Below are 25,677 nucleotides of genomic sequence, written 5' to 3' on the forward strand. Positions count from 1 at the left end.
TTAATTTTTAAAATATTTTTAGAAGAATAATAATTTTTTGATGAAAAATAAGAAATATTTTGAGAGGTTGGATTTCAATTTATTCTTTTGCTACTGGGTATGTTCATATATGGTTATCATCGAAACTCATTTGGCCAAAAACCAAATCTCTAAGCATATATCAAGTCAAGGCGATCATCAATTTAATTTGGGAACAAATATATTTTTTTTACAAAGCATAAGAAAATTTTATTCAGCTAAACCAAAGTAAAAGGACAATTTTTACAAAGGTTGTTTCTAAAATGCTTAGGGCAGATAAGATATAACAGAATCAATAAATCAATTGAACACTTAAAAATCCAAAACAAATATAATATGAAAATAGAAAAAAAAATTCATTCTTCTTTTTTATCAAGTAATGATATTATGATTCTAATACCAACCGTTCAGATTTATAAATCCAAATATACTTCTAAAACAATTATTATAAAATAAATATATCAAAAATATATCTCCAACCATTGATGAAATTACAAAATAATTTTTATAATTTTTGTTTTTTCTAAAATTTCCATATGTGAGTCTAAAGACAAAAAACGAGTATTTATATTCTCATTAACTATCAATTTGTATATATATCTTTATTTTCCATTAAATTAGAAATTATTTTAAAGTTAACGACTATGTAAGCTTTTAATAACTCTGAGTTTTATAAGATATGAACTGGTGACCTGTAAAAAAGAAATTCAGAGCCTGACCAGTTGAGCTACATCCCGAGAAATTAGTTACTTTATTGGATCAAATTTCAAATTCCTTGAAATATTGAATTCCATATTAACTTAAACCTTTAACAATCTGCTAATGAATACATGAAGCTAAGTGTTCATGAAAACTTTGCTCAAGTCATTGCTGACTACAGTGCAGATACAGTACGAGGGGGCGAGAAGTAACAAGGAAATGTTCTAGTTATGAATTACAAGTGAGATGATCACCAACAAGGAAAGGTGATAGATAAAATCACATTTTATTAAAATCCTGCCCAGTCTAGCTGGTTTATTCTACAATCCAAAGCCTCATTACCCCGAGCCAGATCCCAGCAAGCTAGGCTTCCGGCATCAGTGCGATTGAAGGCGAATCGGAAGTCCCTTTTCAGGGCATGGCATCATATCACCAACGATCTTTTCTTCAGGAAACACGACCTCCCACTTAAACCTCTTGACGACGTTGTGAACAAAAGTCAGAATTGCTAGTCGAGCATACTCTTTTCCAGGGCACATTCTAGGTCCGGCTCCGAAAGGCACGAACGTGAACGGAGGAAAGGCCTTTCCGTCTTCGTGTCTAGACGGGTCAAGCTTTTCAGGATCTGGGAAGTACTTTGGATTCTTGTTTGTTGTGCTTACTGTCCAGTATATCTGCAAGTGTCACCAAAAGTAGGGTTTAAAAAGCAACTTTAATTTTGGAGACCAGACAATTTTGAAACTTGTGAAAAAGAAAAAAGACAAGGAAAGATTGCATTATGCATACTTTCCATCCCTTTGGAATGGTGTATCCTGCATAAGTAACATCAGTCAAGGCCTCTCTGAAAGTTCCCTGGATTGGAGGTGTGAGCCTCATCACTTCATAGACTACATTCCATGAGTACTTCATCTTCTGAACGTCATTCCAGTCTAGTAGCTCTCCTTCCTTTTTAGCTGTTGCAATCTCTATTTGCTCTGGATTTCAAGAAGACAGGTTTTTGATGAGATCAATTAACATGAAAACCACACACACACACACACATATATATAGGTACTCAAACGATCGAAATGGAGAGCGTGGAAGAGAATGATTTATTTACCAGCTAGGATCTTAGCATAAATGTCAGGCCTCTGTCCAACATATTTCATAAAGAATGTCATAGCGGTAGCCACTGTACTATATCCTGCAACTAGTAAACCCATTATCATGCCAGCAATCTCAGCTTCTGCCATGTGTTTGCCTGAAGGGTCCGTGGCCAAGATCATATGGCATAGTACATCCTGCACCTGTGCTCCTTCGGCCATAATGGCTCTTTTCTCACAGATGACTATTCGTAGCTCCTCGCGGATTGCAGCTGCAGCCTTGTTAGCCCTGTAACAAGCTGTTCCAGGGAAATTCAAAGGAATGGAATGCATCCCTAGGGTTACATCATCAAAATTGCTGACAAGCCTAGCTATACGTTCAGGATCGTCAGTGCCCAAGAAAAAGCGACAGGCAAGAGACAGAGTCAGAGTCTTCGCGAAAGGAAAGACCTTGACTTCATCTTTTCCTTCCCAATAAGTTTGCATTTTCTGCTGTGTAATGGAGTCCATTTTCCCCAAGTACCTGACCAATGCCTCAGGCTTCAAGAACCCAGGTGATCTTATGATTTTAGACTCAGCTTCGCGTGTAATTACAGCCGGAGCAGAACCTTCATCGGAAAGAAAGAGCTTCTGCATCGAATGAGGTCGAAATACAGTGAAAAGTTTCTGCTCGTTGGAGAAGAGATATTTGTGTCCATCAGGACCACACATCACCACAGTCTCCTCTCCAAGAATCTTGGTCTTGAAGATATCAGAAGAGTACTTCTTCATCCTGCGAAACACAAACTCTTCAGGCTTACCAAACAAGAACTCGAGTGTTTCGCCAAAGATAGGCCAGCCCAGGCTCCCCGGTGGCAGGTTTTTGGCACTACGGGATGAGTACTTGAAAGCAAAGATGCTAATAACAAGTGGTAGGACCAATGGAGCTAGAGATAACAATAGAAATGTTAGATCCATGACTATTGTTGATGCTAAAGAATTTGTTCAATAGCTGTGAGAGAAATTTGTGAAGATTTGAGGTGAAGCAGGATGGAATGGCAGATTTATGGAAGAAGAGTACTGTGCTAGTCTAAAGTATTACTTGCCAAGACGAAGACCGAGTGGTCAAATGTGAACAAAAAAATATATCCAGGATGAATCTTTTTTATTTGAAAGGGTTGATTTTAATTATATATTATGTGAATTAGAGCTTATAAACAATATATGCATCAATAAAAGTTTTTAATAACCTTTATTTTAATAGATGTTTTTAATATAAATCAGCCAAAAGCAATAATAAAAGTTTTATGGATAATTTTCTCCAAATAAGTAAAAAGTAATAGAAGAGAATAATACAAGATTCCTATATATAAATATAAATAAAAGAATCTCATTTAATATGTGCATGATGAACTTAGATGTAGTTTTTTATTATTTTCATATTATTGATTTTTTTGGGTTTTTCTTAAAGAAATTTTAAAATTTTTAAAAGTAAAATAAAGTGCTAATAAAATATAACATAGGTTTGGAGCTATTTCTTAAGCTTATTCTATGTTATATAGGGTTCTATATATGTAGTTAATAAATATAAAATAATGAAAAAAAAGGGATTGGCCTATTTTTTAGTTTTTAATAATTTCTTTAGGTAAATAGTTTTTGGGATAAACTTTATTTTAATAAATATTTTTATCTACATAAGATAAAAAAAAATCATACAAATTTTATGAATAATTTTCTCCAAAAAAGAAAAAAGTAACGTAAGATGTTTTTTTTAAAAAAATTTTTTAAAAATACAAATCTAATTTACTAATTTAGTTAATTAACTTTGATTTAGTTATATTATTTTTAATATTATTTGATTTTTTTTATGTTTTGTTTAAATCATTTCCACTATCAGAAAATTAGTAAATAACAAATTAGTAAATAGCAATGAAACAAAATTATTGACATAAAATATTTCCAATGGAATATGTTTGCTAGTAATTTCATAATAGATTATTTTTGTTATTGCATAAGTAGTTGTTCAACATGCATATAGAATATTATGGTTTTGATCATTATATTAGAAAACCAATGTGAAAGAGATCTAAAAGAAAATTAGGTAATCTACTGTGTAAACCTTCTCCTTTTTCCTTCTCCTTTACTTTTTCAAGTACTTGCCTAGGAAGCTTAAGAATAATAGTAAACCTAAAATGGCAATTCAAAGTTCAAACCTCTTCTAGATGGGGGGGGGGAAAACGTACTACACAATCCATAACATAAGATTTCAAAAAAGTATATATATATTTTTTATTTTTTATTTAATTTTATATATATATAATAATAAGTTTAGAGTACTATATATATCAAAATATCATCTCAACATAATAGTTTAAGATGTTTGGTAAAATTTCAAAATATCTATATATTATTTTTAACGCATCCCTTTAAATGAAAATCATATGAACTTGAAACTTGAATATATCCATTTTATTTTGTGTATAATTTTTATTAAATAAATAAAAATTTGTGAGATTCAAACTTGTGACCACTTGTTTATTAAAGCTCTGGTATCATGTCAAAAAATTATTTTAATCAAATAATTTAAACTATATATATATATATATATATATATATATATATATATATATATATATATATATATATATTCCTGATGGCTGGCATCGTGTAGCACAACACAAGTTTATATGTACTTGATATGGCAATTAGAGAAGGGAGAAAGTTACAAAGGAAAAGGCCAAAGTGAACATCTTAATTCCATGTTTAATTAATGAAGAAAATAAATTGTTTTCTCAATTAGGAGGCTCTAATAAAGCTTAGTCGATTTTTTTTTTTTTTTTGCAAGGTTAGTACTGATTTCTTCCCCTTCTTTTCTTATGGTAAGTAATAGCAGAAATTTAACTTGAAATATATCTACTCATTTTCTCTCTTATGATCTATGATTTAATAAAACTTCACACTAGTAGTTATTTTTTAGCCGTGGCCTACAGTTTAGCTACTTTCTTTACAATGTTTTTCTCTGTACAATATTCACATTTTTATGCCTCTTTGGGAGTGCTTTTCAAAAGCATTTCTGAAAAATTTTGAATTTTTTTTTTTTATTTTGAATTAATATTTTTTGATGTTTTCAAATTATTTTGATGTGCTGATCTCAAAAATAATTTTTAAAAAATAAAAAAAATATTATTGGCATGTTTTTTCTAAGTGAAAAGCAACAACAATCACACTTCTAAACACCCTCTTAAATTGAATTTCAACATAAAATAAGAAACATGTACAAAAACTTTCTCAAAAAGAATATGCTCAGTTATATACCCATTAGCCCAATACTTGGATTTTTTTATATATATCTTTATCTTAAGTTGCTAATCCAATATAGAGTGGCCATAATTCATTTACTTTTTAGTCCAAATGTATTCCAATGATTTATAAAAATATATGTTAAATCATTTATATAATATATTTAATTTAAATTCTCTTCTAATTGTGTCAAATACTCAAAAATTTTTAATTTCTATAACCTTAGTTGTATCACATAGATTATGCATTTAGCCTGTAAGTGTATAATAAAAAAAATTTGAGTCTAATTCAGCAGTCAAATCTCATGTTATTGTACTTCTAAGGTGTTAACCTGGTCTAGCACAACTAGATATCCTCTTGGACCTAAACATATTCCACTAATTCATAAAAACAACTGTTATGTCATCCATATAATTTTCATAGATCAAATCTTCATTTAGTAGTGTTAGATTGTCACACAAATATTTAAAACATTCAATTTCTACAAGCCTAGTTGCATCATTCTTTCCAGGTTAGAGATAACTCTTTCTCGAGTTTTTCTCTTCTTTTAGATAGGGTGTCAAGTGTTGAACATTAAAAACATCAAAAATCTTTAGATGGATAGGAAGGAAAAGTTTATAAGCATTGTCATTTATCTTTTGCAACACCTCACAATGGCCAATCTTTCTTAACTTCACCTTGTTGTAGTCGCCCACTGACATTTATCATGGGTAAGTATGACCCATACTAGATCACCAAACTTAGTCACCACTCTTCTATGATAAGCATCAACTAGGGCCTTATACTTGGCATTATTGCCAATGATAATCTCTGTGACCTGCTTATGAGGACCATGCAAGTAATATACCATATCATCAGCTTAAACACCCAATCCTTTGATATAAGGAACAAGCATCAACTTCAGCACTCCAAAAAGGTTCTTTCCATCGATGATCTCGAATGGACTCAGATAGATAGTTTGATTATGAGATTTATTATATGTTTGTAGCAAAGTCAAATCTCACTATTTCAACTTATCTCCCTCTAAACTCCACAACAAGTTGCCAAGTTTTTGATTAACCACCTCTGTCTACCTATTTGTCTGAGGATAATATGTATTAATAAACCTATTTGTCTGAGGATAATATGTATTAATAAACCTTTGTCTGAGGATAATTTGTCTGATTAACCACCTCTGTCTACCTACCAAGTTTTTTAAAAAAGTTTTAGCTCGGGTTCTTATTTATTTATTTAAAGAGTGCATGGTCCTTATATAAGTTGTTGTCAGCTTATAACAACAAATAAGAAAATAAATAACATAATTAAAGCGTATTTTTAGCTATTGTAATAAATTTTTTTAAAATAAAAAAGTGTTAGAAAAACACAACTCTTACTTGTTGATCGTTAATCTAGAATAAAAGGTAGTTGTCCTTTTGATTGATTGTTGGCTATTACACATGCATTTTAACTTGTTGATTATTAATCTAGAATCTTATGGGGTTTAAAATGGAAGCATTTGATCTTTGGTTCTTTCATTTTTTTTTCAAAAAAAATCAAATAATCATGATATAAGGTTGATTATCATGTTAATCTAACCTTAAAATCGTTTTGTTTGAATATTATTTTTAAAACATGTCTTAATGCTCTCAATTTAACATAATTTAGTCTTAAATGAGATTCATGTTGTTGAGTTCTTCAACATGTTCTTCATAGACACTAACTCGATATTGAAAATTTCAAAAATATACCAAAAAAATTCCTTATTGAAATACACACTTGTTCGAATATGTATATACTTGACCTAAACACATTAAACCCATGGATACAACCCAAATAATTTAGCCAAGATTAATAGAGCTATAACCTATATTTGAGTTCTTCAACATGTTCTTCATTGATACTAATCCGGTATTAAAAATTTCAAAAATATACAAAAAAAATAAATTCTTTACTGAAATATACACTTACACTCTTGTTTGATACATATATACTTGACCTGAACACATTAAACCATAGATACAACCCAAAGAATTTAGCCAAGAGCTATAGCCCATATTCATCCAAGAGAATCCAAGCAAAAGGAATTGGTCAAAGCCCAAACATCTCATAACCCCCTGCAATAACAAAAGACAGCATATGGGCTTGCCAAAGTGACTCAATCTTCCTTTTCAACAGACACAAACCTAATAAAATAATTGAGATTATAAAGACTGAGCAAAAAAAAAGTTTTTAGCGGGAACACTAGACAGAGAAAGGGTTCCAACGTGATTTCATGATATAACACCCAATAAAGGCTATTGGTCCTTCAGAGTCTTGCAAGTAATGTAATGTTTTCTACATGTTCGGGCAAGGATTGAGAGAAGGAGAGGGAAAAAAAAATACTTGATGGAAACAAAACAATTACCTTCAGTGCTTCGATGGAAACAAAACAAGAAAAACAATTAAATTTTCCAAGAGCAACGGTTTTTCCTTGACTGATCTGGATTACCCCTTTGTTGGCTGCAAGCTTGTGTATCCTCCTTGTCTTCTTCCCTGAAATTCTCTCCCACTGCTGTTCCTATTCTGGGTTAATGAGAGGCTGCCACCTTGAGAGTTGCCGGGAACAATAGTGAAAAGGAGGCTACATGGTTTGTTTGCCGATGGTGAATGGATGGGTGTTTTGAGGAAGACAGTGGGGTTTGTTTTTGTGGGCTTTGTTGGCTGTTGGGTCTGGTATGGTCAGGAAAACTTTGGCTACGGGATGGTGCTGGTTTTTATTTCCAGAATTCTTGATGTTCTTGGCCGTCTCTCCTGGTTTCTCCATTAATGAATGCCTTCTTCTAGCCGCTATTTATAGGAGAGAATTTCATCTTAAATCTTCCTCTCCATGATAGCTATCAATCTTTCATGATTTCAGCCTTTGAAGGAGAGGATTTCATCTTGAATCTTCCTCCATAATAGCTGCCAATCTTTCATGATTTCCAGCCTTTCTAGAACAGATGAACCCGGGCTGAAAATTGATAAGATGCTGGCCACCGATCCCTTTTTGCTTGATTTGTGGAGATAAAATCATGGCTAAAAACATAATTTCTTGCCTTTGGATGATAGATGATATGCTTAAGATTATCAACGTGTGCTTTATATCCGCTTGGGAAATCAATTATGATCTGAAATTAAGGCCAAATATGGGTGAAAGAGCAGTTTTTCTATACGCGTTTTTTAAGCTCAAAATTTCTGGAAAATTAAAGACAAAACAGCGTCATTTTTTTTCCGCATATTTTTTTTGTTTTTTCTTTCAGATTTTATAAAAAATCACATAACTATTATGATTAAAATGAATTATTTTTTAGTAAATCAAAAATTAAATTTTAACACTTGGATTTTTAAAAAAATTATCTTGATTTTAATCTTATCTACCTAATTATAATCACGTGATTCTTTCAAACCTTCTTTACAACAACATTATAAAGTTCTGTCACATTTAAATTCTTTCTTGTAGTTGAAATTTAAAAAAGAAAATTTTCATTAATATTAATAAACTAACTAGATTAACATAATAAAAAAAATATTTATATTAATAATAACTTTAAATCTTCCGAACCAAGCATCATTCAAGATGTTTGAAAACCTAACTCAATTGAAACAATGAAATTTTCATTTATGATTTTACCGTCAATGTTATGGTTTTAGTAGTCTCAATATTTATAATTCTGAAATTACATTCATTAATTGGAATTAATTTTTCAAAAATTATTAATAGCGGAAGAAGAAGAAATGGGAGAGGGGAGAGGAGGATCACTCGCCATGTCATAAATTAAATATTACAGATGAATTTAACAACATATTTCACCGACAAGTTAATTCCATCGGTAATTTTATCTGTAAAAATGACATGTCATTGAACATTTTTGTTTTTTTAATTTTTTATTTTTTCTACTGTAATTTTCCCTCAGTATATACCAATAGAATATTTATATCGATGTTTATGATGGATAAAACAAGATAATATTTTGTTTGGTAAAATTCACTGTAATCTATTGATGAAAATTTTTTGTGTCAATGTTTCTATTTTTATTTGTTAATTTTCTAGTAGTGAGAGAGATGGGTCATCCAATGGGGTCATTGGATTCCAATGAAAAAGAAAACGTGGTCATTGGTGACTATTACAACCACCAAAATAATCGATTTTTGTGTCAAATATTATGTATGATGAGGGGGAGTTGAGATAAGATTTTTTTTTTTTTTTTTTTTAACCTTGAAGTGTCTAAAAAATAGATATGAGCTTTGGAAGATTTTGAGTTTCGAGTTGATTTTTTATTTTGTTTTTTTTTTTTTGCGTTTTTGCAAGCCATAAATTGGTTTAGCAAGGTTTTTTTTTTTTTTTTTTTTTTTTTTTTTTTTTTTTTTTGTAAATGAGTATGTTTGTAAAATAATATGGACCTTGTTTTTCCAGCAACCACAATGGCTTGTTTGGGGATTCCTCAAATGATACGTCGTCTCCTAATACAAGCAATACGTCTTTGTTTTACATCTTCAGATTTTGACCTAATTCTTTGTTTTTTAGTTTTTTAATTAATGCCTTATTTTCTATTTATTTTTTAAAATAATTTTATTTGTTTATGTTTTAATTAATACCCTTTCTATGTGAACTTTTTAGCTTATTTAGCCTTTTTTATATTGTGATTATGTTTTAATAATATTGAGTGTGTTTAATTTTTAAAGAGATTGGTATGATTTATTTTTTATTTTAAAAAAAAAATATAGATTAAATTTTATTTTTTAAAAAAATATATTGGTTTTTCATATGATTTTTAACATGTGCAACTTTAAATAATATTTTTCTTTTAATTTTATTCAATAAATTTTATGTGTGTCGATTTCTATTATAAATTTATTTTAATTAATAAATTTATTAAATACAATTGGATAAATTACTCATGTTGCTATATTAAATATATTGATCTACATTTATCTCTTAGTTTTTTCAGTTTTATTTTTATTTATTGTTGATGATTTTTTTTAATTTCTTTACACAATGGTTATTGATTTGTTTTGTTAGATGCGTGAATAAGTTTTTTGATTATATCTGATATTTTTTTTATCTAAAAAAGCACGTTAAAAAATTTCGCATGTTTGATTTTTTTTTATTATGTTTTGATGTTTTAGATTTAATCCTTATTCTTATAATTTTTGATTTTTTTTTCTTGACCCTTTTATGCTCAATTCATGATTTTTTTTTTATTTTTATTTGTTTTTGATTGCTTGATCATACATTCGACCTCTTTTGTTACTAAAATCTTATATATTTTTTTACTCATTCTAAAACATTAATATCACATAAAATATTTATTTTACATTGATAAAAATTAACACGTCCCACAACATAACACAAACTATTTATCTAATAATATTCTATGACACATCAAATATCCATGAACATGTAAATATAAATAAATCTTAAAACATTAAATCATGCCAACATAACTTAAAAGTATGAAATTATAAGTAAATAAATTTCAAAAATTGAAGGGCAAGAAAAAAAAATTCAAGGACTTAAAAAAAAAAGGAAAATATTGGTTATAAATAGTGGAGTTAACGGTTATAAACGTGAGATGATGAACAGAGTTTCTACAATGAAACATTATCCTATAATTAATTTCTTTATCGTCCACCGTTTTCTACCTTACAAAGGAATATGCCAATATTGCCTATATTATTGTAACTATGTCAACCGATCTCATTACAGATTTACAAATAACAAGTTAGTAGGTCCAACGGCTATGAGATTGAATTATAACTTTCATAACTCGTCATTATCTATAGAAAAGGACATTCTAATTAACGACATTAATCCAATTATTCCTCTTTTAAGGCCACTAACCACAACAAACAATGATGGGCACTGAAAAATAAATATTTTGAGTGTGTTTGTGGTTATTTTTTAAAGTATTTTTATTTATAAATATATTAAAATAATTTTTTTTATTTTTTAAAAAAATATTTTTGATATCAATCCATCAAAACAATCTAAAAATATCAAAAAATATTAATCTGAAGTAAATAAAACTTCTTTAAAAACATTTTTAAAACGCAAAAAACAAACAAGTTTTTTTTTTTTTATCAAGTAAATTGCTTGGGATAAATTCAGCTGTTAAGAATATTAATTTGCACCTTTTTTCTTAATTATTTGAGCTCAAATTATAAAATTAATATTTATAAAAAGCGTCAAGATATAAAATCAAACACATCCTTAAGATTGCCCAAACAAAAACTCCAATTAATTTAAGAGTTTCATATGAATTGGAAGCAAAAAAAAAAGCCCTGCGTTTCAATTCTTGGCTTTATCGCATAAAACATGGGCATGGTCAAGCTGACCCTTTTTCTCATCAACTCACATGGAGGTGGTCATCGATTGAAATCAAAGAGAAAGTGATCCTAATGATAGTAGAATCGGCCTCTTTAGGGCACACAAGGGTCCCCTAACGACTATATTTTAACAAAATAGTCTTCAAGAGTGGAAGATGATGACCCACCACTTTTACAAAAGAAAATTATGATCATCTCAAGAAAACAATGCTAGTTAGATTCCATACAAGTAGAATGTGGAATCATGGATAGAAATTGTTTTTGTATTTTAAAATTATTTTTTTAATATTAGAAGAATTTTTTTTTTTTTTAATATATTAGATATCGAAACTAATTTTTAAAATGTGCTGATTTAAAAAAAAAAAAAAAAACTGTTTGATACGAAGTTATTTGCAATACTGTCACACCCTTGTAGTATCTCTCATTCTCTCACAATGATTGTTTATTTATTATAATAAGAAATATTTTGTGTTTTCTTCTCCTTCTATTGAGCATTTAATAATATTTATTTATACTCCCAACGTTCAAATCAGATTTGTGAATGATAAATCTGATAAAGACTGAATATTCTACTATAGTTTGTTCCATCAACCCTTCAATGCAATGTATCTCTACTTATCTATTGCTTGACATTTGTTCCGACTAGAATATATCTTATGAATGAAAATGTAAAACACAATTTTACAATATATGATAAATAATTATGTGAATAATATGGTAATAATAAAATAATAATGATGAGATAATAATTATAATAATAAAAAAAGTGATGGAATAAAGATGGAGATGATGGTGGTGGAGTGATAACGCAACAATGTTAATAGTTAAAATAGTTGGATAATATTGTAAGTCGTTTAATGTTCATAAAGTATTTTAATATATAGTATTAACTATAAAAAATGAACTTAATGTAAAGATTGACCATAAAATATTTTATGCAATTCAATATTTTTGAAAAAAAGACATCTTACAAGAAATAAATATAAAAGTAAAAATTAATTTTTTTATAAATAATTTTATGCAAAACAATAACTTTTTAGAACGTGTCTGTGAGTGTAGTTGCAGTTTTTTTTAAAGTGTTTTTTCACTCGAAAATATATTAAAATAATTTTTTTTATTTTTGAAAAATTATTTTTGATATCAGCGCATCAAAATAATCTAAAAACACCAAAAAACATTAATTTAAAGCAAAGAAAAAAAATTTAAAAATTTTTTTACTTTTAAAACACAAAAACAAATAGGATTTAAGACAATCAATCATTTGAGAGCTAACCTCGAGTAAGGTTAAAAAGAAAGTTGGAAAAGATGACCATAACTATGATCAAGTATTTAACGAAAAATGTTCATATTGAAACTTTAGGTAAATAGTAGAATTAACTTTGGAAGATTTTAATTTACAGGGACCAAAGTGAAATATGGCTTATTCCTTTTTCTTTTCCAATGCATGAAAGCGTAGTTGCATATTTCTGAAAGGATACAGAGGGGTGTCACGGGCAAAGGCAAAGACAAAAAAAACTTGTGAAATTGGAACGTTGGGAATAATGGACAGCCACGAAGAAAGAAAGATTCCGAAAATTAAAAATTAAAAGGCTGACCCTACACCTGCTATCATTTTCATATATGCCCCACTTTTTTCCCATATTTCCTTATCTCATTTCTGTCTTCCTCTATTCCTTCCCCCCAAATATCCTCTCCATGCATGACATTTTTCTTCTAACATCATAAACTTCTACATTTAATTTGCGATATCAATATTTTTTTTAAGATAAATATATTATTAAAAAATATTTAAAAATAAAAATTACCGCACTTTCAAATAAAATCTTAATATTAAGTATAAGTTAGATCTAACTAGAACAAGAAATATGAAAAGTCTAGAATTTAAAGCTTTATTTAAGTTAAGTTTTTAATTAAATCAAATCAAAAATTAATTCGGTAAAATTCAATTAACTTAATGGATTTTTTAGTGAATTAATTAATCAAGTTAAATTTAATAAAATTTTATGCCTAGAATTATTTTGAATATTAAAATTAAATTTTAAATAGAATTTAATTTATAAAAACAAATGAGAAGTGAACTCCTTTTGATTTCCTATACTAAAAATTAGTTCTAAACTATTTTTTAAAATATTCATCAGCTCATCTTTTTTTAAAATATTTTTTAAAAATAAAATAAAGATAATAAAATTAATATATTTTAAAATATTAATTCAATTTATTTATTATTTATTATCTAAATTTTAATTAATTATTATAATTAAATTTAATTATAGTAGAGAAAATTCATTCCCAGCATATTTTTCAAGTATCAACCTAAGTACATTAATTAATTAAGTATAGATTTAACAGTTTGATAGAGAATCAACAAATTAATTCCCACCCACCAGAAGGACAGCAAAGAACACAGAAAGTCCAAAAAAGAAAAGAAAACAGTTCATCATCAATCCAATATTTTTCCAACTTTTTATTAAACAAAACGTTCATATTCACAGTCCCCAAGAAAAGCCTGAACAGTAGCTTCTTTTTATATACTATATTAATTCCGTTGTTAGACTGCACACTCTCCATCTCAAAAGTTAACAAAAGGGTACTTTCTCTTCTTTCTTCTCTTCACATTTCACCCTTGCTTAGCTTCTTTGCCAATGGAAGAAGCTTAATGGGGTTTTTCTCTGCTTCCACTTCTTCAAAGCTGTTTCCTCATTATTCCACATCAGGGTTTTTACTTCTGTGGGGTTTCTATAGTTTCTTGAAGTAAAGTTTGGTTCTTGAAACGTAAAGCACATCATGTGTTGTTAAAGAGTTGAGCTTTTGTTGTTTCTGTGTTCATCTTGTTGTGTTTTGGAATTTTTTTTTCGTTTAAGTTTAAAAATGGAAGGTGTGTACTTGGTGCATTTAGTGGTAATGGTGCTTAGTTTAGGGGTATTAGCAGGCACTTTGTGTCAAGTTGATGATGGTTCAGAAAAGGGAACTGCAGCTGTTTACATTGTTACTCTTAAACAAGCTCCTGCTTCTCATTACTATGGAGAGCTTAGAAAGAATACTAATGTTTTTAAGCATGGCGTTCCTAGGAATCCAAAGCAATCTCACAACCCAAGGTACTTAATTTCTTGCTCCATTTTATGTTTCTTTTGATTTTAGTGTCTGGCTTGTCTTGGTTAGTTAAATTGGTTGCATTTTATGGTTTGTTTTTGTTAAATTGCTGTACTTTTATGTTTTTTTCTTGTCTAGTGAAGAAAATTTAGGTAATTTTGTTTGTCTTTTTGTTGTATGTGCTAATGTTGCCTTCTTAGCAATCCATACCAATCTCATTTAATGGGGTCCTCTTGTTCCTTTCTAAGGGGTTTCTATGGAAATTGTGCAAGTTTGTGGGTTTCATGCCTCATTGGATAAGGATTTATTTACCAAGCTTGACTTAATTTTTCTCCCCTTTGAGTTTTACTTTTTTTTCCTTGAACTTTTCTCTCATTACTAGATGAGGAATTGACCACTGCCTCCATTTATTGAGGATGGGAATAGATAGGATCATATAGAGTGAATTAATGAGTTCTTAACTAGATTTTACGTTGTTTTTTTGTTTAATCATTTATCCGTAGTTCACCTAACAGAATCAATGATTGTGCTTGAAATCTATGCTTCTCCCCTAACAGTTTCTCCCTTGAGTTTTAATCCTTTTGGCGAAGATGAAGAAGTTGAGAAACGTAATTAATTAATAATGTTTTTGAATGACTTTGTTGTGTTCTTAGGAATGATTCGAGATCCAATCAGAGGTCTAGTTCCTACATTGCTCGTGTTCATGATTCATTATTGAGGAGGGTGTTGAGAGGGGAGAAATATCTCAAGCTGTACAGCTATCACTACTTGATTAATGGGTTCGCTGTTCTTGTTACCCCAGAACAGGTGTGTACAAAATCATCACTCGTCATCATTATGTCACCATAATTGTGCTGGTTAATACATTGGTGGTGCTTCTAATCTATTGCTAGTGGTTTTTTTTTTTTTGTATATTTCTTGGCAACAAAACCTGTAAAATCTTAAAGTAGTAGCTTCTTGTATGTATTTCTGTATGTAGCAAAACAAAGTCCCTGCAAGCTTTATTTTTTGTGATGGGAATTTCTGTTCTTAGTTGGGAAAAAAATGGAACTCTTAATTTGGCTACATTGGTCAATTTCGTAGGCCAACAAGCTTTCGAGGAGAAAAGAAGTGGCAAATGTGGCTTTGGATTTCTCTGTTAGAACTGCAACCACGCATACTCCACAGTTTTTGGGTCTTCCACATGGGGCTTGGCCCAAAGCAGGTGGATATGAAACTGCTGGTGAAGGAATCGTGATCGGCTTCATTGATACAGGCATTGATCCAAGTCATCCCAGCTTCTCTGATGACTCGTCTTTGAACTCGTATCCTGTTCCTAGCCACTTCTCAGGCATTTGTGAGGTTACTCGGGATTTTCCTTCTGGTTCCTGCAATAGGAAGCTCGTCGGGGCTCGTCATTTTGCTGCATCAGCTATTACCAGGGGAATTTTCAATTCAAGTCAGGACTATGCTTCACCGTTTGATGGTGATGGCCATGGAACGTAAGTGTGTGTGCATTTCATGTTCATTGTACTGTTTGTGTGCATTTCTTGTGATTCCATGTTATGTAACACAGTAAAGATATTCATCCAGTTCTTTAGAAGGCGGCTAATGAATCTTATCTTCTTTTTCAGGCATACAGCCTCTGTTGCTGCAGGAAACCATGGGATTCCAGTTATAGTTGCCAGGCATCATTTTGGAAATGCCAGTGGGATGGCTCCTCGTGCACAGTAATTGCTAATCATTATTGTCATCTTTTTTCTATCAACACACTTCTATGTTAAATAACAAAAACTTCTTGGTAGGAATTAAAGGCATAAAATCAGTAGCATTCACTAGGTACCATGATTATGTGTAGGTCCTGTTTTTATCGAAGTGCAGTGCTTCCTACAGAGCTCCTTTTCGGTCTATTGTGGCAAGAACAATAGGAAACAAAAAAACCTATTTGATATTATTCCTTGCTAAAAAGCATATATTGAAAAAATCAGTTTCATTAAGTTTTCGCCTGCAATAACGCTACTTTTGTATTAATTGCATTTTCGTCTTTTCCAGTGTTGCTGTTTACAAGGCATTATACAAGAGTTTTGGAGGTTTCGCTGCCGATGTTGTTGCTGCTATAGACCAGGTACATATATTTAACTTGGTCTGTTTTATGCAAATAATTCTGTTACACAACTTTTCAAAAACCGAAAGAACTTTGAAAGTTGAAACTACCTAGGGCATTTGATCGATTTATACACTTTTGTTTATCAATATGCCTCACTCTTTCATGGACCGTGAATGAATTTGGCCTTTGTCTAGACAATTTGAGCCAATCAAAGGTTGTTGCCTCTTCTCTTCAGTCCACCCAATTTGTTGTTTGTCTCATTCTGGCTAGATTTTATAGGTTCAAATTGCCTGGGAAACTGTTGTCTTTCTAAGTAGAGCAGTTTTTCTAAACAACAAGCAAGAGAAGGTTACTTGTCAACTAGTTGGGATTGAGTCGACAACTCAACCCTGCAAAAATATAGAAGAGAGGAAAAATGAGACAATTTCTGGAGATTGCATTGCCAAACATATCTTTTCATATGGTCATCATATTAATGTTTATCACCCATTATGTATTTGCAGGCAGCTCAGGATGGGGTTGATGTTTTAAGTTTATCAATCACACCCAACAGGCGTCCTCCTGGTATTGCAACATTTTTTAATCCCATAGACATGGCATTGCTCTCAGCTGTGAAGGCTGGCATTTTTGCTGTGCAAGCTGCAGGCAATACTGGACCATCGCCTAAGAGCATGTCTTCCTTCAGTCCATGGATCTTCACTGTTGGTGCAGCTTCTCATGACAGAGCCTACAGTAACTCTATAATACTTGGCAACAATGTAACCATTCATGGAGTTGGGCTTGCTCGTAAGTTTATCATCACTGCTCCATTTCTTAATTTCTCTGCCCAGGCAACCTCTTAAATATGAACTTGCAACAAACAAAATAAGAGTAGAAACCACAACAACAGTCAATGTTATCATTTGCTTTGTAATGAATGGTTTTCTACTTTTCATTGAGATAGAGTCTAATAATATACATTGTTTTCCTTCAGCTGGAACACATAAAAATACCATGTTGACCCTCATTTCTGCACTTCATGCTTTGAACAACGAGACAACAGTTGCTACTGATATGTATGTGGGTGAATGTCAAGATTCCAGTAACTTCAATCAGGATTTGGTCAAAGGAAACCTCTTGATCTGCAGCTATTCAATTCGCTTTGTGCTTGGACTCTCAACAATCCAACAAGCTATAGCAACAGCCAAAAACCTCAGTGCAGCTGGTGTTGTGTTCTACATGGATCCGTTTGTTATTGGCTTTCAGCTTAATCCAATTCCAATGAGAGTGCCGGGGATCATAATTCCATCCCCAGATGATTCCAAGGTGAAGGTTATGTGTGTTAGCATTTGCTGACAAATGACATTTCTTTTCTTGTCCTTCAAAAACAATTGTCACTTATATGAAATCTTAGTCTTGAATGATCCTTATGGCAGGTTCTACTCCAATATTACAATTCTTCTTTGGAGAGAAATGAAACTACGAAGAAAATTACTAGATTCGGTTCCGTTGCAAGCATTTTAGGTGGACTAAAAGCAAACTACTCTAATTCCGCTCCCAAAGTTATGTTTTACTCTGCTAGAGGACCAGATCCAGAAGACAATTTTCTCGATGATGCTGACATTTTGAAACCCAATTTGGTAGCTCCTGGAAATCTAATATGGGCTGCATGGAGTTCACTTGGCACAGACTCGGTTGAATTTCTAGGTAGGAATATAAATACAGTAGGAATAGTCCAATTGTGATTTAATGTTATAAGGTTTACACAAGTGGTAATAACGTCTTACTCTGCCAACCAAACCCTCCAGGTGAGAACTTTGCATTGATGTCTGGAACGAGTATGGCTGCTCCTCATATTGCCGGGCTTGCTGCGCTGATCAAGCAAAAGTTTCCCAGTTTCAGCCCTGCAGCAATTGCCTCTGCACTATCCACAACAGCTTCTTTATATGACAAGAATGGTGGGCCAATAATGGCTCAGCGTGCTTATTCCAACCCAGATATAAATCAGTCTCCAGCTACGCCTTTTGACATGGGAAGTGGTTTTGTAAATGCAACTGCAGCTCTGGATCCGGGTTTGATTTTTGATTCAAGTAAGTTATTCCGCTTGTATCATACAAACTAGTTATTTAGTAATTTTTACATGTGCTCATTTACCTAGGATGTTGGAGTTACTCTATCTAGTACACACAAATCTGATAATGGTACCTATGTTATCTAGTCATTGTAGAAAATATTTATCCACCTAAACTGTCCTTGCTTCCATGAGAATAAACATGTTAGAATATCGACTTAATTTTAGGTTTTGGTTGAGGTTGGGTTTGAAATATTAATGATACAGCTGAGTATCCAAGTTTTCCTTTTCCCTTGTAATTTTTTTTTCCAAATATTCATTTTAATTAGTTCATTTTTTATGATTAAAGGGCTCATTTGAATTAAAAAAATTTCTTGGATGCTCAAACTCATGTAGCCAACAGCGTGAACTCTTTTATGTACTTGAACTTTATCTGGTACCATATTTTGTAAGTGGAGGCCGCACATTAGCTAAGTCTAGTTCTGGTCTTGTTAGAATGTGTTTGTGCACATCTCAAGCGGGTTGTTGCAGAACAAATCTTTTTTTTTGGAAAATTTAATATGTATATTAATAAAGAAAAATGTGCTACAAGATTACAAGGGGCGTTGCAGAACAAATCACACATCAATAGAGTTGGCCTCATTTAAGGTGTAGGGTGAGGGGTCCCCACATGAGAGGAAGTGTTAAATACAGCACTATAACAGCTGTTAGAAAGAAGCCAGTAACCCATGTGGATGGATGTTGTCTACTCTTTATGCTTGTCAATTGCATGATACAGCACTATAACAGCTGTTAGAAAGAAGCCAGTAACCCATGTGGATGGATGTTGTCTACTCTTTATGCTTGTCAATTGCAGGATACAGCACTATAACAGCTGTTAGAAAGAAGCCAGTAACCCATGTGGATGGATGTTGTCTACTCTTTATGCTTGTCAATTGCATGATAAATTCAACTTTCCCTAATCCATGTCTCATATTATCTTCCCAGAAATGTAAAACAAAAAGAATGCCTTAAGCAGATCAACTTCTTACAATTGATATGATAGGTGTCATATTGCGAATTCTGCTCAATTTGTTAGAAGAGAAAATCTGGCTTTTAGCTGTGCATTTGGTACCTCTGGTCCATTAATTAACTTGTGAACTTCATGCATCTCATTCTAACTTCATACTTGGTGCTTTTGCAGGTTATGATGACTATATGGCATTTCTTTGTGGAATTAATGGATCGAGTCCTGTGGTATTGAACTACACAGGTCAAAATTGTTTGTCTTATAACTCAACCATCAATGGCACTGACCTGAATCTTCCTTCCATCACAATCGCTAAACTATATCAGTCTAAAATGGTCCAAAGATCAGTGACTAACATTGCTGGCAATGAAACATATAGAGTTGGATGGAGCGCGCCTTATGGAGTGACCATAAAGGTGGCACCAACCCGCTTCTGTATTGCCAGTGGGGAAAGGCAAACCTTGAGTGTGTTCTTTGACGCTAAAATGAATAGTTCTACTGCCAGCTATGGAAGGATAGGACTTTTTGGAGATCAGGGTCATGTTGTCAACATTCCATTGTCAGTCATTTTCAAAGTCACATATAATACCACAACTAACATCTGAGGATCACCTTATGGAGTGGCCATAAGAGTGGCTACGACCTGCTTCTCTATTGCCAGTGGGGAAAGGCAGGTGTGTTCTTTGACATGACAATGAATAGTTTTACTTCCAGCTATGGAACGATAGGACTTTTTGAAGATCAGGTTCGTGTTCTCAACAGGACTTTTTGAAGGTCAGGTTTGTGTTCTCAACACTCCACTGTCGGTCATTGTCAAAGTCTCGTATAATACCACAACTAACGTCTGAGGATTGAGAAACTGGTGCCTTTTATCCTTTTTCGTATCATAATATCTGCTTTGTTAGCTTTTTGTATCATTCCCTTTTGCCTGTGAGATGTCATAACAAATTTTTTGATTCATTCTGTATCATGTAAATGTCAAAACATTTTCCATATGTAGATACAACGATTGATTAGTAATTCTCTTGGCCTTTTTGTATTTTGCCTTGCCGATTTAAGATTTTGTGATCGAATATTCGAATGTCTTATGGGAAATCTTGACAGGCTCATTAGCACTGTTTTGAAGAGGCTGAGAAACACAATTTAGAGAAATAACTCTTACTTTACAGCATTTTTGCAAGTAATGGCCTTTTGCAAGGGCAATTAATTTCGGGAGATTCTTCCTCTCTGCAATACATTATAAAAGAAATCAAAATGTTCTTGAATATCATAGTGCACATCATGAAAGGGTGATTATTTTTGGTTTGGTTCTGTTTTCATATGAAAAAATTAACAAAACTAACATTATTTTAAAAAATTTAAAACCGAAATTGGTTCAAACTGTTTGGTTTCGGTTTGGTTTCGGTTTGGTTTTTGTTGTTCAAAAACCAGTAAAACTGAGAAGCAAATTGCGTTTCCGTTGTTTAGGAACTTGTTTCAATTTACATGATCAAGACATAAAGAGAAAAGAGTAAAATACAAGTAAAACCGGAGTTGCAATTGCAAATTATAACATTATAAAAAAAGTAAAAGCATACAAAATATCAAGGAAAATAAACCGGAGTTGCAATTGCAAATTATAACATTATAAAAAAAGTAAAAGCATACAAAATATCAAGGAAAATAGGAACTTGGTTCAATTTACATGATCAAGACATAAAGAGAAAAGAGTAAAATACAAGTAAAACCGGAGTTGCAATTGCAAATTATAACATTATAAAAAAAGTAAAAACATACAAAATATCAAGGAAAATAGAAACCGGAGATCAATCAAGATTGAAAGGAAAATAGATTTTTCCATAGTGAATGAGTTGGACCAAATGAGAGCCAAGATTGAAAGGAAAAGATTTTTACATAATGATGTAGTTTGATTGAAATAAATAGTGAAGTTCATGAATTTGTTCCAAGGAGAGAAGAGAATATGATGGAGAAAATAAGATGCAGGGATGAACTTGGAGAGGAGAGATAGAGAGAAAAGAGGGAGCGGGTGCAGCTATTGGTTTAAGTTAGAAATTATTTATAGTCTTTTTTATGTTTTCAGAGTAATGGTTGAACCAGTATTTTAGTTCATTTTGGTTCAATCGGTTTTAGAAATTTAAAATCGAAACCAAACCGGAAATTATTTTAGGTTTTTTAATCGGTTAATTTAATATATTTTTTTCAGTTTATTTTTTAAAATTAATTATTTTTTGGTTTTTTTAGTTTAATCGGTTTTTTTAAGTTTTTTTTATCACCCCAAACTGTAGACAACCTGAAAAGAATTCACAAGTTCTCAAAAGAGGACATTTAAGGAGGCAGAGATGGAGACGCGCCTCTTCTAAGGGCAATTAGTTTCGGGAGATTCTTCCTCTCTACAATACATACATGAATAAAAATTCAAAATGTTCTTGAATATTGCACATCATGAAGGGCCGTAGACAACCTGGAAAAGAATTCATAAGTTCTCAGAAGAGGACATTTAAGGAGGCAGAGATGGAGACGTGAGGCAAGAGCTTCTTTCTCTGAGTGTATTTTTCACACACTAGTTTAACAAAAAAGATGAAGATGGTAAGCTACAATTTTTGTTTCGTGGGATCAATCTTCAGATTCTACAAAAGACGATTGTAGGCCATAATACCTGATGGTGATATAGACACATGCAATGGTTTCATACAGGAGTATCTACTTGTCATGCACATACACTTCCAAAACATTTTTGCTTCTAATTTTTTTAGGTACAATAATGCCATGAATATATGAAGTTTTAGCAGAAAGATCAATGAATTTATGTTTCTTGGCACTCTTTCCAATTCCTTTTCAGCTGCATTTAATTTCTGCAGTCCTTTGCTCTCCCCTCTATGACTGCTCTTATTGGCACAACGATCAAGAGGTTTTGAGTTTCAACAAGTTTTCACACAAACAAAGAGATAGAGATTGAGAGGGCTAACTCATTAGCGTGACTTGCAACTCTATATAAATGAACCCGCTAGGGTGAGAGCTAGACATGAAAACTTTGCCTAGTCATGGCTACCAAAACTTCCTCAAAAGTGTTCTTGAACCCTATATTCTTGCTAGGGTTGCTTCTGTTGATCACCTGTCTTGCACCAAAGATTGAAGCTCGCCTACTCAAGGAGGAAAATGAGAAGCTTACCAAGATTGATAAAATCAATGCCAAGATGGGCTTGGGAGAGATGAAGAACTTGCCACCATTTCCAAACATACCAATTCCAGGAATCTCATTTCCTCCATTTCCATTTCCACCTCCATTTGAGATTCCTAATGTTCCTCCAGTACTTCCTGACTTCCCTTTGCCTCCCTTCCCTTTTCTCCAATCTCCTCCAGCATGATCAGTTTCTTACCTCTTAAAAAGCCAGAGAGAAGAAGGGGAGGAAAAATAAATAATTACATGACCATAAGTAGTGAGTTTGTGATTGTACCAAGTCTATGTAAGGGGCATGTTTTGCTTCTGTCTCTCCTTCTGCTGTTTTTTCTTTTCTTAATTTTGTCTTTGTATCTAATTATTACTGTGTTTTCCTTAATCTTCCTATCATTACCTTTGTGTAACTGTTGATGGGATTATTTTGATGAATGTTCGGGGAAATATAGTAGTATGGTCATGGCAATTTGCAGGCATTAGCATTAATCATGTTATCATTAATTTTCACTAATTAAAAACAATGGTATAATCCCATATTATTTGTATGGAAAAGGAAACCAGCTACAAGATGAGCATGACACATAACATTCGCTACCAACCTACTCAATACACCAGATGATGTAGTTATTTTGCAAACTGGCTAGTTCTATTACATTTGCAAGATACTTGGAAAAAAAATGCTAGCTTCATGGCCGGCTGCCTTCATCTCCAATCCCTGGTGAAGTAAAGCCTGAGTCCACAAACTGTGGAGCCAAAGGAAATGAGGGGAGTGCAGGGACAGATGGCATGCCAGGAATAAATGGAAAAGGAGGGAATTTCGGTAGAGAAGGCAAGTGAGGAAATGGGAAAGCCGGAATCCAACCGGCCTCATCTTGGCCGGGAGGAAAAGGAGCAGGTGGAGGTGGTGTCATTATCGGCTGTTGAAGTGGCATTGGAAGCGCTGGTAGTATGGAACCAGGAGGTGTTTGTGTTTCTTGATCTTCTGGCAATGGAAAGGTTGGCTTTAGAAGGTAAGGCGGGTCAATTCCAAATTTTATGGAGGTTGGCTTCATCGGATTTAGTAACCTGCCGGAGGCTGAGCAGTAATGGGAGCTGCGAAGGAGCAAGAAAGCAAGGGAAACAAGCAAGAGACCATGTTTGGAAGCCATTGAAAGATTGCTCAACAAGCAAATTAAGTGGTGAAATGGGGTTTGAAAGTTGTCGTGAAAAAGTGAAAGTCAAACTGGTCTTTTATGGGAGGAGAAGTGAGAGTATTGGTTATATTGTATGGGTGCATGGTGGTTAGTGTTCATGGGTTGCGTGGAGGTTCTACACTAAACCTAATTTAGTGGAGTCAAGTTTTGTGTGTGCAAGACGGTGGAGACTTTCAAAAAGAGAAGATCTGATATATTTTAGAAGGATTGCTATCGAGTTAACATTAAGTGTAATGGTTTATTTTGTGTAAAATATTTTTTTAAAAAATACTTTTAGATTTTTTTTTTTTTTGTTTTTAGAAAATATTTTTTTTTTTTTCAATAAAATATTTTATAAAAAAAATTGGTCAATAAAAAATATTTTATAGTCAACTTTTAAACTTAGTATATTTGTTGAAAAATATTTTCAACTTATGAAATTCAATGAATTATTTTACAAATAGTAATCTACATACATTTATCATCCAATTATTTCAATCATTATTTTCTCTTTAATCACTATCATGACCTTCTCACCACCACCTCCTTTATTATCAACTATCTTCTCACCATCGTCCAGTGATAGAGCCAGGATTTTTCAAATAAAAAGACAAATTACTAAAAAATATTTAATATTATATGTTTATACAAATATATGCTATATAAAGAAATTAATCTGAAATATATGTTTCAACTCAAGTCAAGTAAAATTAATTTAAGAATACTTAAAAAAAAAAAACTTACATTATAATTGTTCTCTTCAAAAAAATTTATATTTCTAAATTGCTTCATGATGTTTATTTTTAATCTCATTAAAAATATCTTTCTCAATATATATAACAAACTTTCATTTATTTATTTCTAAATCTTTCAAGGACCAGGAAAGTTCTTGGCAACAATTCTATGCTAACATATGGTACATAACATTAAAAATCATACCTTAAAAGGATTGTCACAAATTGGTATTGTTCTTGCTAACTTGTTGTTTTGTACAAGTGGATTAAGCATAGATATTAAATGTTTTTCTTTTTAATTTATCTATTATGTCCCTAATTTTTTGAGTTGTCTTGTATTTTTTTTTTTAATTACTAGTAAATTCATCAACCATCATTTTTCATATGAAATTCATAGCAAAATACTTATCAATTCATCAAAACTCATTTCAATTCATATCAATTAGCATATAATATTACTCGTACACATTAATTCAACAAACCCATAAATTATTATAAACCCTAGCAATTTCAATAACTAATTATAAAAAATAAAACTAAAATTAGATAATGAAACAAATAGAAAAGATAAAAGAAACTTTCCTAAAGTATAAAGCATAAAAGGTTACTTGCTTAACTAATTAATAGTTTAGGGCTTGAAGAGAAATTTTGTAGAAAAGAGAGAGGTGGGGACAATAGTAAAACAAAAAAAAGAAAAAAAGCTTGGATCAATTAATAGCTAACAAAGAAATTAACCCTATAAAGCAATTATATATTTTAATAAAAAAAATACTTAAAAAAAAAAGATTAAGGGGGCAATTGCCCCCTCTTGCCCATTGTGGCTTCTCCATTGTCACCACTACCACCCGTTTTCTTCCACTACCATCATTGAAAAATATTTTTATGCAAAACATATAAACCCTAAATTTAGAATATGCTTTTGTATATAAAAATTAAATAAGTTTAAATTTGATTGGATA

At 31.7% G+C, this 25,677-nt stretch overlaps 2 protein-coding genes across 3 annotated transcripts; one reads left to right on the top strand and one right to left on the bottom strand.

Annotated features, from left to right (window-relative positions):
- Positions 1-875: 875 nt before the first annotated feature.
- LOC118040121 (beta-amyrin 28-monooxygenase) lies at positions 876-2,841 on the bottom strand. Its single transcript, XM_035046989.1, has 3 exons — positions 1,817-2,841; positions 1,504-1,691; positions 876-1,391 (listed from the first exon to the last, which is right to left on the bottom strand). The coding sequence occupies exons 1-3, from the start codon at positions 2,754-2,756 to the stop codon at positions 1,095-1,097; spliced, it is 1,425 nt and encodes a 474-aa protein (XP_034902880.1). The 5' UTR covers positions 2,757-2,841; the 3' UTR covers positions 876-1,094.
- Positions 2,842-13,951: 11,110 nt separating this feature from the next.
- Positions 13,952-20,676, top strand: LOC118040119 (subtilisin-like protease SBT2.2). 2 transcript variants are annotated; one of them, XR_012169664.1, is made up of 11 exons: positions 13,952-14,497; positions 15,146-15,299; positions 15,576-15,973; positions 16,106-16,201; positions 16,524-16,596; positions 17,082-17,364; positions 17,552-17,883; positions 17,994-18,264; positions 18,366-18,647; positions 19,812-20,382; positions 20,417-20,676. XR_012169664.1 is itself a non-coding variant. In XM_035046986.2 (10 exons), the coding sequence occupies exons 1-10, from the start codon at positions 14,271-14,273 to the stop codon at positions 20,240-20,242; spliced, it is 2,547 nt and encodes an 848-aa protein (XP_034902877.1). In that variant the 5' UTR covers positions 13,952-14,270; the 3' UTR covers positions 20,243-20,676. The 2 variants fall into 2 exon arrangements, 1 of the variants encoding a protein (XP_034902877.1); XM_035046986.2 differs by having other exon boundaries at positions 19,812-20,676.
- Positions 20,677-25,677: the final 5,001 nt, after the last annotated feature.

The sequence above is a fragment of the Populus alba genome, chromosome 1, assembly GCF_005239225.2.
Source record: "Populus alba chromosome 1, ASM523922v2, whole genome shotgun sequence".
Taxonomy (NCBI): domain Eukaryota; kingdom Viridiplantae; phylum Streptophyta; class Magnoliopsida; order Malpighiales; family Salicaceae; genus Populus; species Populus alba.

What these genes read in the sequence shown, in the direction of transcription:
- LOC118040121 (XM_035046989.1), bottom strand. Translation starts at nt 2,756, where the DNA reads ATGGATCTAACATTTCTATTGTTATCTCTAGCTCCATTGGTCCTACCA. An exon ending in TTATGCTAAGATCCTAGCTG is followed by an intron (nt 1,692 to 1,816) that starts GTAAATAAATCA and finishes CTTGAAATCCAG; the next exon opens with AGCAAATAGAGATTGCAACA. An exon ending in CCATTCCAAAGGGATGGAAA is followed by an intron (nt 1,392 to 1,503) that starts GTATGCATAATG and finishes TGACACTTGCAG; the next exon opens with ATATACTGGACAGTAAGCAC.
- LOC118040119 (XM_035046986.2), top strand. Translation starts at nt 14,271, where the DNA reads ATGGAAGGTGTGTACTTGGTGCATTTAGTGGTAATGGTGCTTAGTTTA. An exon ending in AAGCAATCTCACAACCCAAG is followed by an intron (nt 14,498 to 15,145) that starts GTACTTAATTTC and finishes TTGTGTTCTTAG; the next exon opens with GAATGATTCGAGATCCAATC. An exon ending in CATCCCCAGATGATTCCAAG is followed by an intron (nt 17,884 to 17,993) that starts GTGAAGGTTATG and finishes TCCTTATGGCAG; the next exon opens with GTTCTACTCCAATATTACAA.